Source organism: Falco naumanni, chromosome Z (genome assembly GCF_017639655.2).
Source record: "Falco naumanni isolate bFalNau1 chromosome Z, bFalNau1.pat, whole genome shotgun sequence".
Classification (NCBI taxonomy): Eukaryota; Metazoa; Chordata; class Aves; order Falconiformes; family Falconidae; genus Falco; species Falco naumanni.
The window spans coordinates 35635292-35647800 of record NC_054080.1 but is presented as its reverse complement, the minus strand read 5'-3'; the positions used below and the strand labels follow the sequence as shown (position 1 = coordinate 35647800).

General features: G+C 37.2%; 1 protein-coding gene across 1 annotated transcript in view; it reads left to right on the top strand.

Annotated features, from left to right (window-relative positions):
* Positions 1-11015, top strand: part of FBN2 (fibrillin 2) — a 177992-nt gene extending 166977 nt beyond the window's left edge. Inside the window, exons 58-65 of the mRNA XM_040580766.1 lie at positions 286-411; positions 1006-1128; positions 1279-1395; positions 2039-2167; positions 3836-3955; positions 5612-5843; positions 6516-6675; positions 9109-11015. Of these exons, the coding sequence (XP_040436700.1) occupies positions 286-411; positions 1006-1128; positions 1279-1395; positions 2039-2167; positions 3836-3955; positions 5612-5843; positions 6516-6675; positions 9109-9483 (1382 nt within the window). The 3' untranslated portion in view covers positions 9484-11015. The remainder of the gene's footprint in view (positions 1-285; positions 412-1005; positions 1129-1278; positions 1396-2038; positions 2168-3835; positions 3956-5611; positions 5844-6515; positions 6676-9108) is intronic.
* The last annotated feature ends 1494 nt before the right edge of the window (positions 11016-12509 follow it).

Genomic DNA, 12509 nt, shown 5'->3' with positions numbered 1-12509 from the left:
ATCTTATATGACATCATGTAAGAAACTTCTATGGGGTTTTTTTATTTATTTTGACCTCACAAAAGTGTAACATGAGTACCTAATGAAATAGCAGGAAGGTCTTGATACAAAAAACCAATAATGGAAATCTGAAAGAAGTTTGACTTTGAATTCAGATCCATTTTTAAAGAGAAAGGGTAAAGTTCCTATGATAAGTATGATGATGAGGAACAGTGAAAAAATAGAAGAGAAGAAAAAAGTCAAATTTAACACTAAAAAGTGACATATTTAATATCTTCTGTACAGATATTGATGAGTGTAAGGTCATGCCAAACCTATGTAGAAATGGACAGTGTATAAACACTATGGGCTCCTTCCGATGTTTTTGCAAAGTTGGCTATACCACTGACATAAGTGGCACATCTTGTATTGGTAAGATTCAGTATCTTAATAATCAGTTATTTTTTTATTGACATACCAACCTCTGTAAACCTTTGTATCGAAGCAGTTTTTTCTCTTTATCTCTTTTCCATCTTTTCTATCTTTCTTTTCCTAATATGCACTTCCATTTTGGTATTTCATTTTGGAAAACTGGGAAATAAGCTGTACTGGCAATATTCCTGCACCAGAATAAGAACCGAAATATGTTTCAGTTGTGTAACCATTTTGACTGAGAAACCAGCTTATTACTTTGTGGTCTATATTTTCCCACTTCCCCATTTGTTAACATATATAAGTACACCATAGTATGCCCAAAAGTAAATACTTGGTCCTTAGATGAAAATGCTAATGCTGCTGTCACTCTAGTATGTTACTCTTTCAAGATACTCAGTTTGTCACTGTAGTGACAACCCCATAGAAACTTCATAGCAACAAATCCACAGAGGAAAAAAAGGAACTCTGAAGAAATGTAAATTGGGGGCTTTTTCTACAAACATGTTTCTGTTAAATATAGTGCTGTTTAGAAAACACCCTTCAAAGACAAAGAAATCAATAAAACAAATACTTAACATTTTCTCTCTGTAGATCTTGATGAGTGCTCCCAGTCTCCTAAACCGTGCAATTTTATCTGCAAGAACTCAGAAGGGAGCTATCAGTGCTCATGTCCTCGAGGCTACATCCTTCAAGAAGATGGAAAGACATGTAAAGGTAAAGAAAGTTATACACAGTAATTTTTAATTTCGTTGCACCTTGACATAAAAGAAAGTAGTTTTGAAGTGTGGTATTTTTATCAAGTTAGACTAAATGTACTTTTTTTTTGCTGACTTTTCTTAAGACAAAAGCATCTCTTACTTTCAGATCTTGACGAATGTCAAACCAAACAACACAATTGCCAGTTCCTCTGTGTCAACACCCTTGGAGGCTTCACATGCAAATGTCCACCTGGTTTTACACAACACCACACAGCTTGTATTGGTAGGAAAAACATCAGTTTTTCTATAAGAACATTCTCAATTCTTGCTTATTTCTTTCTCTCTTTATAAACAGTAACAATACACAGCAATAATGTCAGGAGTCCAGAAAAAAAGACTTTGAAAAGCATTAATTATAGCTAAAGAAAAATCAGTCTCTCTGCCATTTGTATTTTCTTGCTGAGTAAACAGCCGTACATCTTTAATACATGTTATTACATTCTAAGTATAACCACATGGAGACAAAGAGGTAAAGTATCAAAATCTGATTGTAAATGTAGTTAAACAAAAACAGACTGTATTTTTTTTAACAGATACAGATGTCTTTAGATCTTAGAATGTATGAATGTTGCTAACTGAAACTATTTTATGCAGCTAATGCAGAAGTGTGGTATTTTTCACTGTCAGCAATTACATATCTGGTCTTTTGCACTTACAACTAAATTACAGCTTGCATTTCCAATTTAATAATTACTTATAGCTTTGCATGAATCATCAGGTCACCTGACATTTACATGTGAAAAGCTACATTTTCAAAGTAAATTGTTGCACCTCTGTGGATTTTAACCCTTTAAGAAATGTTATATGAATGTGTCTAAAATCATGCCACAAGGTACACCAAGCTTCTCTTCTTCTGCATTTTTAAGATAATAATGAATGTGGTTCTCAGCCATCACTTTGTGGATCAAAAGGAGTTTGCCAAAACACCCCTGGAAGTTTTACCTGTGAATGTCAAAGGGGATTTTCTCTGGATTCTACTGGATTAAACTGTGAAGGTAACTAGTGAATGTCAATTTCATTGTGGTGCAAATCCTTACTTCTGCATCTAGTGAATCTTGTGTTGTCAAAGACGGATAAAACAGAGCACCAGCTGTAGAAAAAGTAAATACCAAATAGAAATAGGAATGTATACGAGTAACTTTAAGCATAATTGTATGTTAAGAACATACTGCCTGAGTAATTTTTACACAAATTAGATTAAGAAGTTGCTTTTTAGCTGAACTACTGAACAACTATTTCCAGGCTGCCATTTCAACTTCACATAGATTTATGCTTCTAAAAGTCTAGTTGTTTCTTCTTTTTCATTTTCATGCAGTCTAAACAGAATCTCTTTACAATTTTTTGTTTTAACTAGTTGTAATCCCCCACCTGAGGGATCTAAGATTGGATTCCGAATTCCTTACTTTAAGAATTCTACCGTAGAGATACACATTCAGAAGGGTAATTCACTACAGTTAAAATACAAATTATGTTGTTAAGATTCATCTCTCTCTGTTGGCCCAAAAGGGACCCCCAGTCATGAAATCTCTATTTGAAAGCTCCAGATTCTTCAGTGTGCAAACAGATGATTGAGCAATGAAGAAATTAAAAGGTAGTACTAGGCCATCTGGCTGCTGAGAATTAGAAATGCAGGGGTATACATGCACAAATTTATGACATCTCAAAATGTCAACTACCTTGATACAGCGTTTAAAACAGGAGTTGCTATTTGGAGCCTATTTCTAGAGTAACAGTTCAGAACATATGCAGCCAAAAGTTTTAGAAAGCATTATCTTCTGTCAGATTACTTTTTTCCTCATAAATTAGATATATCGTTATTGTGTACTTTACCGAGCTCCTACGAAACAAAACGCTAAATTATGCATATCAAAGCATTTACAAGATATGTACACAACTTGCATATCAGAACTGCTCTATATGCCATTAGTGATAAAATGACAGTTCCCTTTCAGTTCCTTGCATGATGGTTTTCTGCACCTCAGGCTTTGGAACATCACAGTTCCATTGTTTCAAATTGTGGACAACTGGAGTGTAACTTAGAATCTGTGATATCATGCATGATTTTTTATTTTCTACTAGAACTGCATACTGTACCTGACAGAATAGGCTACTTACAATCTACTTATTTCTAACAGCAGACACTATTTCAGATGACTGAGTTTTTACATTTTGGTTTTGATTTGTGGCTTTCTCCTTCATTTACACATACCTCAGAGACTTTTCAGATTCTTTTTGCAAAGGTAAAAGCTTACATCCAAATTTGATATGTACTGCTCATATTCAAACACTTCAGTATGTTCCAGGAAACTGAAAGTGTAGTCCAACATAGTTGGTTTGAAAACTGAAATAAAAAAAACATTCAGATTCTAAATGTTACATCAAAGCAACATCATGTGGGATTACCAGAAACAATGTTTCTTCTCCAAATCTGAATAATGCAAAGGCTGAAAAGCTCCGATCGGATTATTGATAGATAGAAAGAACACTACATTTATTGACTTTCAGGCTTTCCAAAAGACCAACCTGAATGGTGCTTCCATTCTATAGCAGTACTCTGTCATAAACACTGGTGTTTCAATGTTTGTGATCGAAGTGAGTAACGCATTTGGCAACACGTGTAATCACGTGTTCTTTCATGTTCTACTTCTCTCCCAATTGCAAAGATGTGGACGAATGTGATGGAAACCATAGGTGCCAGCATGGCTGTCAGAACATCCTGGGTGGATATAGATGTGGATGCCCACAAGGGTATATTCAGCATTACCAGTGGAATCAATGTGTCGGTAAGGAAACAAACTGCACCCAATACATTAAATAGCAAAGGTGTCATAGTGTTTATAGTGACAACAGCCAGGTGAGAACAAGAATGAGCAGGACAAAGGGTATGCAGACACAAATGTTTTTTTCCTCTCTCCCTCTCCTTCCATACACTTAATTACTCCCAACACAAAAAAGTGACATGAGGTAAGAAGAAAGCACACACACCCTGTTGAAACTCTGTGTGAGAAGGAGTTTTTACAGTAAGGCCTAAATTTTGACTCCCTTCTCCTTGGAAAAATGCCAGTCTTAGAAAGGTGGAAAGATGATCATTGAATTCCTGAAAGCATCAGTGTAAATACCTTTGCTGGGGGGTGGTGGGGGGAGAAAAATTCCTACCTTTCATCAGTAGGAATAACTCACCATTATTAGCAATTTGAGAATACTACAGAATAGCATCTATGGTGAATGGGGAGAAAAAATACCAGCAAAACCATTAAGGGTTTCTTACTTCCAAAATACAGTCTTGAGGCCAACATTACTTCTTTGGGAAGGGGACAAGGACAAATTAATCAGCTCAGGAGTTTTATTGTAGGTTTAGTTCAATCAATCCATCATTTATTTTCTGTGTTTCATGAACTAAGCTAACTCCCATAGCAAATGAAATGGGGGAATTCATTATTATTTTTTTTAATAAAAACCAATACACACCTGAATAACCCCATCCTGTACTGTTCACAAAGCACTGCAAGAACTTATTTACCTTTTCAAGTTTGCTTTCACGGTTCTCTGTCAATGGTGTCGTAATCAGAGGATGGCTGTGAGGACTGCCATACATTTCTTATAGGCTGATTTTACTGTCCTGATACTGGAGATATAAATTAGTTTATTATACCCATTTCACACTAAGTAGCACACCAGGCAATTTTTCTGAAGTCCCAACCACCATCATCACTCCTTCCTTAATACTGCTCTACAGCAAAGAAAGCAAAGGACCAGTGTGGGAATACACAATGAACAACTCCCACAAAACTCCAAACCAGCAACAGTCTCTGAATATTACAGATAGTCCTCAAAAGAATGTGTTTGTGTCTGCTGGTAACTGCAGACAAGAATGGTGAAGCATGTGCTAATGGTATTGGGGAGGAAAACACCTACAGGGAAATGGTACCTTGGTAAGAGAAATAAAATACGCAACACATGCCAACTATCAAAAGCATGATCTTCCATACAACAAGCTACTTTCCTCAGTCATTTTTCACAGTATAGCCTGGAACCAAATCAGTCACAGTGACTGGAGGAGTCGTCTTCTCTGTATATTAGTTCAACATCCACACAGTGAAGACAGTACTTCCTTTTCTCTTTCATTTTGGTTGGATATTTAGATTGTCTTCCCCCTCACAGAGCCTGCAGGTTTCCACTACAAGTGTGTGCTAACTGCCCCATCACTAGGCACCCAAGAATACTATCACGGTTGGAGTATTACTGGAATTCCAGCTCATTTGTCCTCTGTGGGCCTTTGCCAGTATACTTTTTCTTCAGAGAACAAGTCTATAGGTTACTGAGGTCAAGGATGCAGCAGAGCCCTAGGACTTGCAGCTACTCTGACTTGTCAGCTACATCATGCTTACCTGATGTCTATCAGATAAGAAGGTATCAATATACTTTGTTTTGCTTACTAGATGAAAATGAATGCTCCAATCCTAACATGTGTGGCTCTGCTTCTTGCTACAACACACTCGGAAGTTACAAGTGTGCCTGTCCATCTGGATTTTCTTATGACCAATTCTCCAGTGCATGCCATGATGTGAATGAGTGTTCTTCTGCCAAGAACCCCTGCAATTATGGTTGTTCCAACACTGAAGGTGGCTATCTTTGTGGCTGTCCACCTGGCTATTACAGAGTTGGACAAGGGTGAGTATCTCCACAAGGTCATTCATCATAGACATTCAGAAGGCTGTAAAAAGGCTGGACACTAGCCAGACTGAAGAACAGAGGTGCAAACTAAGGACAGGCTACTAAGTCATCTTTTCTACTCCCTTTGAACAAAATATCCTAGAAAAAAAGGCATGTCTGTACATCCAGCATGATGCTAATTTTAAATTTAGTATATAAGCAACATTAAACAATTGGTTCTGCTTTCTCCTCCAGTATCAGCACAAGAAGGCCTTCACAAACCGGCTCAGTGAGGACTGTTACTGCAGAAGGATAGGTACTGAGATAATTAAGGGTTTTACACCACACTGATCAACTCAGAAAATTAAACACAAATTAACATTGTTCTGGTACATGACAATGGCTAAGTTCTGTAGTTCCAGAGTTCAGGGCAGGCTGGTGTTGTTCTGTTTGTTTGTAAAACTTGTAAATGAAAATCAGAAAAACCTACAGGCCTTCAGCCAAAGACTGTATTTCATTCAGTATGCCACAGTAGTGCAAAGAAAATTAATGCACAGACCTCCTGCTGAGGGAAGGGAAAGGCAGGTGGTGCAGACACTGTGATACAGATTACATACGCTCGCTTTCCATTTAACAGGACAGTTCATAAAACTGCAAGAAGTAACTAAAACAGATGTTTTTATTCAATAGCCACTGTGTCTCAGGGATGGGATTTAACAAAGGCCAGTACCTGCCACTGGATGGACATGCTGATGAAGAGAGTGCTTTGTCCCCTGAAGCATGTTACGAGTGTAAAATCAATGGCTACCCCGAAAAAGACAACAGGAGGAAGAGAAGTGCTAATGACACTGTACGTACCAGGATAAATAAGCACTATAATGTACTTTGAGTTATTTTTCAGAGATACGATACTCATCACTATCAGTAAATGGAGGGAACTTTTTAACAGTCCACATTCAGCAGCGAAAATCTTTTTTCCCCCACCTCAGTGGTATTTACACTTGGGTCCTGTTGGCAGGAACGATATGGCAATCAGAAGGACATCAACAACTATGAATGGATCAAGTTTCTAAGGCTTGTAAAGAGTCCTTTGTAGTGTGAGATGTGTTCTAATTCCTCAAAATAATATTCAGAGAAGTAATTTTCCTGCTAGTTACAGAGAGCTAGGAAACCAGTCATGTCTGCAACCTGTTCTGCAGTCAGGAAGAGATCGGATAGCGTTTTATGGTCTGGGACAGCTGAATAGATCTTCTTGCAGATCATTTTAGTCTTAAGTGTCTATCCCATGATTGCTCACAGTTGTGGGGGACTAGCGCCCATAACCTAGCTGATACACTATAGTCCAGTATTTGCAGAATTGCTGAGGGTATTAGAGAACTAGACTTCAGACCCGGTATTTTTCTCACTGCATTTTGTAGGCTTATAAAAATGAGTTATGTGATACTCGTGAAAGGACAGTCCTACTATTTATACCTTTTAGATGTTTTTTTCAAAAGTTAGAAGAGTATACCTGTATATCTGTAGTCCACATTATCTGTGTGGTACGATGTTGTCTTGTAGCATTAGGTCTGATTTTGAAATCTGCAGTAATGGGAAACTGACTCAGTTTAGAGGTAGCGACACACAGATTTTCCTTCAGTGGTACAAGATTTGTGTCATGTGAACAGGCAAAATGCAAACCCTCAACTAAAATGGTAAGGTGTGCTAGCCACAAAAATTACATTGAAAGAACAGGGAAACAAGTCTCCTTTCTAAAAGGATAGAGGCATAAAACAATCCAGAAGCTCCAGTCCTAGTACACACACCTTCACATAACGCCATCAAAACCAGTTCTTGTATTGGCAAAGTTTCTAAAGAAGCCAGTAAATCTGTAATTTCTGCTCTAAAGGATGCAGTGTTTGCACTTAAAATCTAAATGTTTGATTTCCCCCACACACATCCACACTTCCCCAGCAACCCTTTTCCATCCCCACCACCACTCCCACTTGACCTGTTCCAGTCTGAATTCTGTGGTCAACCCACCACAGAAGTACATGGATGTTTCAGAAAGCATTTTTTCTTTTGCACAGTTAATTTCATATCTGGTTCATAATTGTTGTATCTGGTTATTCCATTTTTTAATAGCATTAACCTTTTCAGTTTTTAATACTACAACTACCTGAGCAGTAAAAGTGAAAGGTTTCATATCCATAAAACTATGTGAAAAAAGAAATATTGTCATTACTAATGGTGTCTGTGGGGTGCCGTATTTAAAACACTATAGTACTTGCTCCTGTCCACAAATTTTCCTTGTTTTCACCAAGTGTTTTTTATTACATTACATATTAGTACACATATGTATTCACGTGTGATTGGAATCCCCTCGGAGAAAGAAATCCTTTGCTATCCTTACAAGCGTGAAATGATCTTGACATGTAGGCTAGGTACCTCACTTAGTATCAGGTTTCCTAAAGAAGACTACAGTGTATATGTTTTTGCAAAATCACTTTCAAAAGCGTTTGCTTGTCAGATGCTTTTCCTGGGAATGCACTCATTCTGACCCCCTGCCCCCAAGCGTGTTCACAGCTAACACCTCTGGACAGATTCACACCAGCAGCATAACTATACTGAAGCTCAAATTAAAAAGGAACATGCAACTGATTTGTCAGAAAAACAATGCTAGAACTTTTTTCCACACTCCTTTCAGTGGTCCAGATAGGATTTAACTGGACAATGTGACATACTAGCCCTTTCTGTAGGCAGCTAACAATGCAGCAGTTCTCTCCTTACTTCAGTTTCCCTCATAATCACTGTACTTCCTTATCACCAAATGCTGAGCCTGCATTCATTAAAACAATTATACCAGAAGTTTCAGGGAATTCCCATACACTGTTGTGGTATGTGTTTCTGTAATGTTGCTCACCGATATGCATCATAAGAACAAGACTGTGCCTCGCATACAGCCTTTAGTGCAGTAGTAAACATAGGTCTCTTCTTTACATGGACTTCTTGCAAGCATGAAGCTGAATAGATTCTGAAACAAATCTGAAATCTGAACACCCTCTGTAGACCTGATGTTGTAACTTTAGTTATCCTGTTAAGCCTGTGTGAGAAGCCTTTAAGATTTACAGTGTATGTTATATGGAATCAAGCAGTTCTCCCAGATGGAAAGGATTTACAATTCTTTCACAGCTAGATTTTGACAAACGCAGAAACTGTTAATAATCACCTATTCTTCTTCTGTCAGTGCAAGTGAGTATCTGTTTCTTTCCTGCTTTAAACAATCTTTCCTCCTTTACTTCAGATTGAGCAGATTAGCTTGGAAAGTCTAGACATGGATAGTCCTTTGAAGATGAGAGTCAACGTTTCCAGGCTTGACAATAAGGAGCACATCCTAGAACTCATCCCAGCCATTGAGCCCCTTAACAACCACGTGCGCTACATCATCTCACATGGCAATGATGATGGTATCTTTCAAATCCATCAGAGGGATGGACTGAGTTATTTGCACACAGTTAAGAAAAAGTCGGTGCCTGGAACTCACACACTGGAAATCACAAGCATTCCTCTATACAAGAAAAAGGAGCTAAAGAAGCTGGAAGACAGCAATGAGGACAACTACCTCCTGGGAGAGCTTGGGGAAGCTCTCAGAATGAGGCTGTGGATAGACCTCTACTAGCTGTCCTCCAGACTGAGTCCAGTTCTTCAGTCACTTCTGTTCACTTATTCTACCCACCTGAGCATACCTGCTTTTCAAAGGCTTTGAAACAGTCACTGACTTTTGGGGGAGGAAGGAAGAGGGGAAGACCTCTTTCTTTCCATCCTGCCGAGACTGCAGAACCACCCTTGCCACTGCCAAAACTTTGATTACATTGGTGATCATGGTTACTGTATCTGTTATATAACCTCAAATTGAAGTATATTAAAAAGCTAAAGTTCAAGAAGTCATCACATGGCACTAATGGCACAAAGATGTGAGCTTTTTTTTTCCTGTTAGCAGTCTGTAACACTTTGGGTATTTTGCTATAGTTCCTAATTAAAAAAAAAGTATAGTTTATTTATTTTTAATGCAGTAATATATGGAGAAAATAACAAATTATGTAAACAAAAAGGGAAACTTGCTTGGTTTTCTTTACATTTATAAATTTGAGCTATAACATTTTAGAGGTACTTTCTTAATGAAAAAAAAAATTGAAAGATGTTTCCTTTTGTATTTGGGCCAGTCATCCAAATAGTATATAAGTAATTTTTAAATGTATCAGGGCTGAAAGAGCACTGTAGTACATCTTCTGGATATTCTAAAGTGCTCTTGCAAAGCTTTTGAGTATTCAAAAGAAAAAAAAAGTTTAAAGGGTAAGAATTGCAATATCAGTCTCTGCGGAGATCATATTTCACAGCAGCTCAATAGGATTGTATTCTGAATCAGCCACATCAAATAATGGAAGATGCACAACCACTGTAGCAAAATACCTTGACTGCTTTTAATACCATTAGCATTGCAGAACCAAACTGTACTGTACTTCCTTCCAGTAACCTCAAGGAACCACACATGCAACCACACCTCATTCTCAGAAAGGGTGCTCTACAAATCTGCATTAATGTAGGCAGCTGAAGAAAACGTCTCTCTGAAGGGAACACATGATGTTCCATACTGTTTGGTGCTGGCTTGAATTAATGGTGCATTTACTTAAAACTGAGAGCTGTATCAGGACTGCCATATGTGCAAACTAATTATGCAGCGCAGACAAGGAAAAGTGTATTTGAAATCCATTTGTTATAAGTTTCATTAATACTGTAGTTATACACCATATGCCTCATTTTATCATAGCTTATTTTGTAAGAAAGATGTTTGTACAATGAGTTGACATTTAGTTTAGTAATTTTTTAAAAAATGTCATACCATTATGTGTTAAGTTTATGTCTCAGTGGTGCTTTTCTTGACAGCTGGTGCCTGTAACGTCATGTAACAGAATCTCATATGTGAAAATAGCCAAAGCACATGCTGACTCCAGGATTGTTTCAGTTGCATATCAGTGCTGACCAAAGATTATATCAAGTTATACTCAGTGATTTTTCTTTTCTTTTGTTGACTTTGGGGATTTTGAAAAGAAAAAGAAACTGTACATTTTTAATCAAAAGTTTGTAAGAAAAAAAGTTTTGTTTGAAGGTCTGTATCAGTAAGACAACACTTTTCTTGCAATAAAGCTTATTTTGGGGTAGTTTTTTCTTTGAAATGTCTGGTTTTTACACAAAATAAGCACCTACTTGTAAATCCGTAGGATTCAGAGCAGAAAAAAGCTATTTCAGTGTAAACTCTTCTTCACTCACGTTTAGGATTATACAGCATTTACTGACCTTTAGTTTCTCCATTATGACAGAACTGAAACACAGGAATTAAACTGTCCTTACAAAGTTAAAACTCTGCCTCAACTCCCTCAAAATCTGTCACATATTATGTTCAAGTGTGCTGGCCTTGCAGAAGTTTGTGCTTATCCGTGTAATGAGGGCTGAAGGACCATCACAATTTAAGTTTGATAATTCAGCTCATAACAAAATATCCCCATACATTTTAAGTGTAGAAGTATAAAACCTCCATCCTACCTGAATAGCAAAAAAAATTTCATAAGACTATCAGAAGGTATTCTGCTTGCTGGCAGTCCCTTTCTTAAATCCCCTTCATTAGGTACACAGTCAAGCACAACAGTGCAAAAAAAGTTTTTTTCATAAAGTATGCAAGGTTTCCACAAGACCTCATTACATAAACTTCCCTTTATTCCATTCAAAGTTAAACTGGTGATTACTTTTAATAGCAAATACTTCATGTTTTTGTCACAGCAGTAATAGCCAGAGAAAGGGAAATCAGATTGGATTAAGCACTGAATTAAGATGCAAAATGTTTGTTTAAGATATACTCTTTAGTTTCTGAATATAAGACAGTCTGCACCAGCAGAATTACCCCTACATATTCTATTGCTGTTCTTCTAGAGGAATGGCACTTCACGAGCTAATCGCATTAAAAGCCAAGTTGCAGGTCTAAGGTTCTAATTACTGGATGTAGTAACAGTGAGTTTCCATAGTGTGAGTTTTTTCAGCATAAAATTGCTCTTCCCTGTGCTTTGAAACATCCAGACTAACATATTCTGCTACATTGCTATCCCTCTCTGCTAAAATATTCATAAAGTAATAAAAGAAATACAAGTTTTTAAAGGAATCATACATCTAATTTCACTAAAGAAAGAAAATAATGAGAAATTACGGCGTTGTAATTGTTATAATAATTACCAATTTATTTCATGGGAGTTAATTTGCCTTGAGTATTCCTTGAAATCTACACATGTATTCAGATTTATCTAACACTTAACAATGCATCAGTTTAAACAAGACAATATGAAATTGCTTGGAACTAGATTTAACGGACATCACCTTCAGATTATGGTCGTGCAAGTTTCATTATGATTCAAAGCTGCTTCTGGGTAAGATGACTGACATTTACAGAAATGAAAAGATCTCTAGAGCTCTAATAAATATATCCAGTATGGCACTGACTCAAGTTTTAACAACTCTAACAGCTAATTTCTAAGAAGGCTACTCTGTCCAAAATGGGAGATTTCCAGGAAACACACACTGGAAGAAAAGCCAACGGACTGAACCCAGTAGAGCATTATCCTTTGCTTTCTATTCTCAAGAAGGGAAAATAGTAGCAAT